General features: G+C 38.6%; 1 protein-coding gene across 1 annotated transcript in view; it reads right to left on the bottom strand.

Annotated features, from left to right (window-relative positions):
• LOC137983976 (calpain-5-like) overlaps window positions 1-4,057 on the bottom strand; it is a 22,900-nt gene extending 18,843 nt beyond the window's left edge. Inside the window, exons 1-2 of the mRNA XM_068831133.1 lie at window positions 3,838-4,057; window positions 2,085-2,222 (exon numbers count right to left, since the gene is read on the bottom strand). Coding sequence (XP_068687234.1) covers window positions 2,085-2,222; window positions 3,838-4,002 — 303 coding nt within the window. The 5' untranslated portion in view covers window positions 4,003-4,057. The remainder of the gene's footprint in view (window positions 1-2,084; window positions 2,223-3,837) is intronic.
• Window positions 4,058-7,500: the final 3,443 nt, after the last annotated feature.

Below are 7,500 nucleotides of genomic sequence, written 5' to 3'. Positions count from 1 at the left end.
CAAAGCATACTAAATACTATTTTTTTCTCAATGCACGAGTGGGAGGAATTCTCGGAATCCTGCAATCTGATTGGCTCTGGGAGCAGGTGGAACATTTCTATCATGCTCGCCAAACTGGGCAGAATCCTAGCCCTGGTTGTGTGAGCTTGTGTAATGACCTTAAATTTCCATTTCACACCAAATCAGTTTACATACAGAAGCATTTCAAAAAAGATTTTTATTAGATAAGAGGCGTGGAAACAGAATTCAAATAAAACTATTTTTCTTTGAAACGTTCAGTTTAATTTTAAGTCGCTTACTGCATTCGCAATCAATCGTGGTGCAAGTCAAAATTAAAAAAGTGATTTCAGATCTAGGAAGAGAGAGAGAGAAAAAATAAATTACAATGTAGTTATTTACCAGCTAAGGGTCAGTCCATATAGCGAAAATCTGTGACCTCAGACTTGAAAAAGCTGTCCTTGGCCTGTGGCCTTGGGCAGCATTTTCCAGAGCTCGGTCAAAGTTTTTCACTATACGGACGTCCCAGCTGGCAAATAACATTATATTTATTTCACTTTGACACACTGCGCAAAAAAATCGCATCTAGTAATGAAAGAGAAGGTAAATGTTTAGCATCCTGGGTCCAGTTGTTGAAAGATTGATTAAAAGATAATCATACAGAGCTCTCAAGTCCTAAAGTTTCCAAAGAGTGAGATGCTTGCTGGAGATTGCGCCAGTGTCCTGCATTTCTTGTGCCAGAGATGCAAGTTAAGGCTTTTTTGATGGGCAAAATTCAAGCCTGGGTTTGTATTCGAAAGCAGATTAGTGTTACTGTACATGCAATTAGCTTTTGAATAACTGGTTCCAGATTGGTAGTAATTATTGGTGGGTCTTAAATTTCACTCGACATGCACATTGCACGTCAAGCACTCAGACTTTTTTCCTGGTATCCCTGACTCACGATAAAAAATGTGTCTTTCCAGACAGCACTTAATTCTCAGTGGCCTAGGTCAAAATTTAGTCAATATGCACATTCTTGCTTAAAGCCGTTACTGTAATTACTGCAGTTGTGCACCATAAAACTAGCAATAACAAAGGCTGTAATTTGAAGAACATTATCGAGGACAAGCTGTGGCCCACAGATGTTTTTTGGCTGTTTCTGCTTTAACATAAACTGTAGTTCATGTCTAGCTCAACTGACCTCTCTACCTTACTGATTGCGTCAAGTGTTGTTTACAAGTGTGCTTCGCACGGGTCCGATCAACACACATGTTTTTCCTGCCTCCTTTTACTCGAACAATTTAGATTTTTTGGCAACACATGCAGCCAACTCGCCATCCGATCAAATTTGTTGCAGCTTGGTTATACGTGCACACTTCATCTGATAAATCCTCAGTTTATTCTGACAGTGAAGTGAGTATTTTTTCCCTCCCTCTCTCACATATGACATAATAGGGTTAACCTATTGACTCCTAAACCACATCCCTACTGACGAATAAAATTGTCTGCCATTAGGCAGCTTTCCAGTACGATCCTGACCACCATCTACAGACAAACCACAGAATCGACTGGGACTCTGCTGCATGTGTTTAATACCTACACTGTACAGCCCTAACTACTACTAACGGATTGTACTGGAAAGCTGGTTTACTAACTAACTTAGAATAGACACCAATACACCAATAAACCAATGCCTACAACCTCCAGCACACTACAAACGACTCATCAACGACATCAACATAACAGACAAACAACACACTGAATTTACTCTATCACTTACTGCCCAACATATTCTACGATAAACGTTCAGACTCTAGACCTATAGACGAATCGAAACGCACCAATCACTGTTTACTCTTCACAGCCAATTACATGTACATCTAGGCTCAACTGACAGTTGACCAATAACATCACGAATAAGTTGACCAGTGACATCTTCACCCGGAATTCTTATAGTATCCACTGACGTTACACAAATCACTTTGACTCTGAAGATGACTTCCGCTCAGGTTGTCAAAACATCAATGTTATCTCAAACAGTCCTTCTCAGGACTACACTCACCCAGACGATCGTATTTTACTTAATTATGTTTAAAGGAACAAACCTTCTCTAAAAGAGATGGTTCCATAGCCAAAGAGGAACATGCTGCAACAAACCAACAGTTACCCAGCTTGCCTTGTGTGACATCATGACTGCTCATGCCATCTACAAAAAGCTGTGGGGGGTCTGGGGTACAGATATCCTGCAAAAGTAAGTTGGAAAGAAAAATACCATGTATCTTATCAAAAAAACTAAGGACACCATTACTCATAAAAAAATTGTAATCAGTCATTGGTCTCCTAAAAGACACTTATGTAAGATTTTATCAAACTGCTGGATATTCCTTTTACAGTGGCAGTTTTCCATATCAATCCAATTCTAGACTTTTTAGAGTGAGATAAAAGGGAATTATGTTTTTAGACCATAAACAGTAATAAATATTATAACCTGACCACATATTACTGTAAAACTGTAAAATGTCTGTAAAACAGCTTGCATTTCTCTGAGAGGCTTGGAATTGATAATTGCAGGTGAGAATGCAAATTTATTAAAGATGCATGATTACAAATTGGGGAGCTTATGCAACAGGACGGCAGAATGACTAAAAATGTTACGTAAGATTGGGAATGCACAGTCTTGCGCAACAGGTTTTTGTCATACTGCCGTCCTGAGTCTTCAGGCCGTCCTGTTGTGTAAGCTCCCTATTATACTGCTAATCCTGAAAAACAATGGAAAACAGGCCATGGTCCATCTTGGCACACATTTTGTCATTATAGCAAATTGATCCCCCTATTAGATAAAGTTGAACAAATTATAAATCAAACATATGTTATGCTTTCCACATTACCTGTCACAAGATTGGACGTGATTGGTTTAAATAACACATGTGACTGGTCAAGCAGTAAACAAAGGCCTTGTGAACATTGCACATTTTATGATTGTCATGTGCGCATTCAAAAATTATTTTGTTGAGAACACTGTAAACAAAATTAAGAACGGTCTACAAGGGCATTTCATGTTTTACGGTCTCTCCAAATCCTCGAGTTGTACAGTTTTCATTTATTAACCAATATTTTTGAAAAACGAACTATATCAATAAGAGAAGAAGAAGCCATTGTACACAATGAAGTTGGGTTTCTCACTAATTGTACTAGTAACGAGTCTATGAAAAAGTGTGAGACTGAATTTAAGATTTTACGGATGAACAACCACAAATTTTTTATGTCACCATTTGTTTACGTTCCGGAATATTAGCGGAATGTCCCGCAAGATTATAATGTCGATACGTTCACACATTCTGGTAGTCTCCGGTCTCCTAATCAACTTAAATTCAAAAAAAATACAAGGACTTTATTACTTGATTCTATATGTGCCACTTTTGTCCAATAAGCCACTTCTGACAATTTAGATTTAATTTCGCAAACATGCGCTCACGCAAAATGTTTATTCTTTTCATTAACAACCGCCCATATTATAATTTCCATGCATAAACAGCAATCAAGAACACCGTTAACACGTTAAAAACACCAAAGATCAGCCAATATTGCAAATGGGCTATATTGGGATGCATCGTAGCTATGTGGATTCAACAGCCTGGCAGCCGAAGTCTTGAAAGAAATTGTAAGCTTCTTTTGATTTGCATGTGCTCTTTCCAGAACAAAGCAGATTGAAACAGCTTTGCGCCGAAGTAAAAATTTTCGAAAACGAAAGCATAGGAAATTACACCAACTAGATTACTGGATTCGCAACTACATATTTCAAGTGAAGTTCCATGATAATATCAACAACGAAATAAATTACTCTTTGTTAAATATCACCTTTGGTCTCTTCCAATCAACAGACTCTGGCGGGGTCGCGCGACTAAAGAACAAAGATTTTGTTTCTGGAGGAAATTCAGGATCCACAAACAGCCTCTGATCCCTTTCACATTGTGCCTTGAGCTTGCTAAAACGCTGATTCTTGAAATAATACAGTTTAACCATGATTTTTGCGTTGATAACAGACACCCACGACGACAGAGAGCAATGTTTGAGAGCAGCCCGGTTCAGTTTATCAGTTTGCGTGAAATGCGCACCTCGAAATATTGAGTTTCCATTGGCTAATTTTGAACCGGAAATAATCAGAAAAGTGTTGATCTGTTGATCTGTTGATCTGAGGACCTCTCTGTTTTTGCGGTCAGCGGGTTTTACATGGCAACGAATCTCGCCGCCATCTTTGATAGTTCTTCGCGAAAAACCTGAAATTTAATAGTTTAAAATCACTGATATGCCAGGTAATCGATGCTTTTTGATCAGATATAATTGTAGTAAACAGTTACTCATTTGCGTTCTTTATTTTAGTCCAAGAAAAGTCCGTTTATCCAGCATTCACGAAGCGGTTTCGTCATGGCCGACGTTCTCGAACTCCAAGGAATGGTTCAACGTGGAGCCGGCATAATGATCCAGATGCTAAATTTAAATTCACTCCATTGCACTGGGCAGCTCACCATGGGAGCTTAGAGGTATGCAATTTGGAAAGTTTGACAGATAGGAAATTAGGTGTAACTGATCCAATGGTATATTAATTTCAACATGTCCACTTTGCATGCAATTGCCTTGCATAATTAATATTTATTAACAAACTGCGTCGCTAAGTGGAGGTTGGGTGCCTGAGATATCTTGGAGCTTCCAATTATAATTAGCAGGCAGCTCGAAGATGAGACAGTACCGAAACCAGCCATGAGAGCGAGTCCCACGCCCTGCAAAGACAGGCACTCGTCACACTGATAAACAGTGGAAAGTAGAGGGGGGAAGGGAGGGTAAAAACCGCTAAAAACGCTCTACAGAAAATGCTCCTTCTTCCACCACACCGATGAATAAGCTCTAACACCAGAGCATGAGGAATCTGACGCATGGGCAAATATAACAAAACCACTGACAACAATTGACTGCAGTAAAAATTATAAAATAATTTAAAATAATAATAATAATAATATCTGATCTGCTAATCGCCCTTTCTCGCAGTCAGAGACTGGATTATTAGGGGCGTAGCTCAACGAGCTCGGACGAAGGAGCTGTGCTGCCCGCTAGGTGCTTAGCCCCTGAACACAACCATGTATGACCTCAGAGCACAGCGCCACAGCCTGATGGAATAGGCTGGGAGTCGATTTTGAGGAGGGAGGAAAACGGAATACCCTGAGAAAAACCCTCGGAGTCAGATTGAGATGGACTGAAACTCAGCCCACGTACAACCTAGCAAGAGTTGAACCCCGGTCACAGAGGTGGGAGGCACAGTTGATCACCACAGTTGATCACCACTAAACCACCCTGACCGTTTTCAAGGTGTACTGTACTGTCTGATTGTCATTTTTGATTAGTGTCTGTGTATCACATATGCATATTTAAAGCTGATAGCAGTATGTTCATGTACAAGTTTCACTTAGGTGTAGTCCAGGGGCCAGTTCTTGAAAGATGTAATAACTCTATTCCAGGGATAAATGTGCCTTATTCCATAATACCTATATTTCCGGAATAAATTCTGTTCTGTTAGAATAGCAGATTTATCCGTGGAATAACTGTTATACTTGGTATAATTTATTCCTCCTTCCAGGAACAGGCCCAGATTTATAAAAACAATCATTGCCTGATTCAAAGCCGAAGGAGACTCTGTGCGAGTCTGTAAAATATGGGATTAGCAACTATTGATCCACATACCATTGTAGAAAGAGCACCACCAAGATTCACAAAATCCCCAAGTGTGGTGTTAATCGGGCTAATTTTGATGAGATACGTACAGCCATTTAAATATGCCAAAAATTCACAGAAATGTTTGGCATCTGGATGCAGCCGTACAGATGGCCCTATACATTTCTTTGTAAATTTTGACTTTTTTAAATGGCTGACTATCATTCTTGCTTATACTAGGTCTATTACACCAAACTTGGGGATTTTGTAAAGCTTGGTGTGCACTGTCTGACATGTGGATCAATAGTTGCTTAAATCCCATAATTTACCGGCTTTTAACAAGTTCCTCTTGGCTTGAAATCAGGTAATAATGATTAGGGATAAAAACTTTTAAGGTACTGAATTATTATTGCAAATGTTATACATGAAATTCATTGCTTATAAAGGTTATTGCTTTACATGTATTTTTTGCCTTTAACTAAATTTATTGTCTTTGTTTTTTTGCTTGTGAATGAGGTTGTTATAAGGGATCAAGTTAAATAAGATAAGACAATATTAATAATTATCATTTTATTGATGATAATAATAATAATAATTATTAATAATTTAACATCAAATGCACATGGATTGGTAATGCCCAGATCCCCTGAGATGGAAGCTCCTGATTCAAGTGTATAGCATGATAAGAGTAAGAACAAAAAACTTTTTCAACAAGGGCTGAGTATTTTTAGAAACCTTTTCTAAGTGCTAAACATCTGTTGTGGGTGCTCTGTGGCATTACATTATGGCTCAAAGTAACAAAATCGCACTCTGTACTGTGTGAGACATGTTATTTGTGGTAATGAACATTCCTTCTGACCTTTTTTCAAATGAAAATGTTCCGGTTATCTTTACGAGTGTAGGGTTGGCACTGGTGATTGTGGCATGGGAGACAGACATTCAGACAAGAACTCCCCAAGGATGGACTCCATAACATCTCACTGCAATTAAAGGACAGGATGCTTGACTTGACCAAGTAATGTGTTTACATCACAGTGGTAAGGCTTTGTGATAATACTACTTGTGCAGTGATTTCGGTACGGAATACTATTTTTTATGAGAATTGAATGGCCCCTTCTTCAGAGCTAGTATACACCTGTCGCAGGGCTCGACTGACAATTGTGGATTTATTGCCTTTTAATCGCAATACCATAATTATATATAAGATCCCTTTCTTTACCATTGCCTTTTTGTCCTATATACCTATTATTAAGGGTAGTATAAGTCGCAGCAACAATTATGTTTCTGAAGGGGACAGTGCTGCAAATGATGTATAAAAGTTTTGTTGACGTTGTGGCATTTGTGTTCAATGTGTATACCATTTAATATATGGTTTAAAGGCAGAAGACAGCTTACGGCCATAAAGAGCACCTGATTGCAGCGTTCAAGTGAAATTCAAGTAGCGAATGATGTACGATGTTTCCAATGGGCGCATACAATTTCCTTTTAATCATATTATTGTATGTTCAACAGCAATCATAACCTATAGTGAAGGTTTGTTTTTTTTTTTATGTCAATCGTGTTTTTTTTTCTTACAATCAGGATTTGGCAGCAAATGGAGCTGATCTGAATGAAAAAGACAACCGAGGTAATTATGAAGGGCGAGACGGAGTCTTTAGGGACTCTTTCCTATTCGCTTTTTTTAAACTCTTTCTTTCATTTCTTAGCAATTCAAAAATTCAAACCGGTTGTTACGGTTTCACATCTTGCTGCTTACCATGGGAACGGTACTGTTTACAGTCCATCTTGAGGCCGCATGGCGTGGTAAGCTGTGAAAAC

The sequence above is a fragment of the Montipora foliosa genome, chromosome 13, assembly GCF_036669935.1.
Source record: "Montipora foliosa isolate CH-2021 chromosome 13, ASM3666993v2, whole genome shotgun sequence".
Classification (NCBI taxonomy): domain Eukaryota; kingdom Metazoa; phylum Cnidaria; class Anthozoa; order Scleractinia; family Acroporidae; genus Montipora; species Montipora foliosa.
The sequence above is the reverse complement of the archived record's forward strand: the minus strand, read 5'-3'. Positions and strand labels throughout refer to the sequence as shown.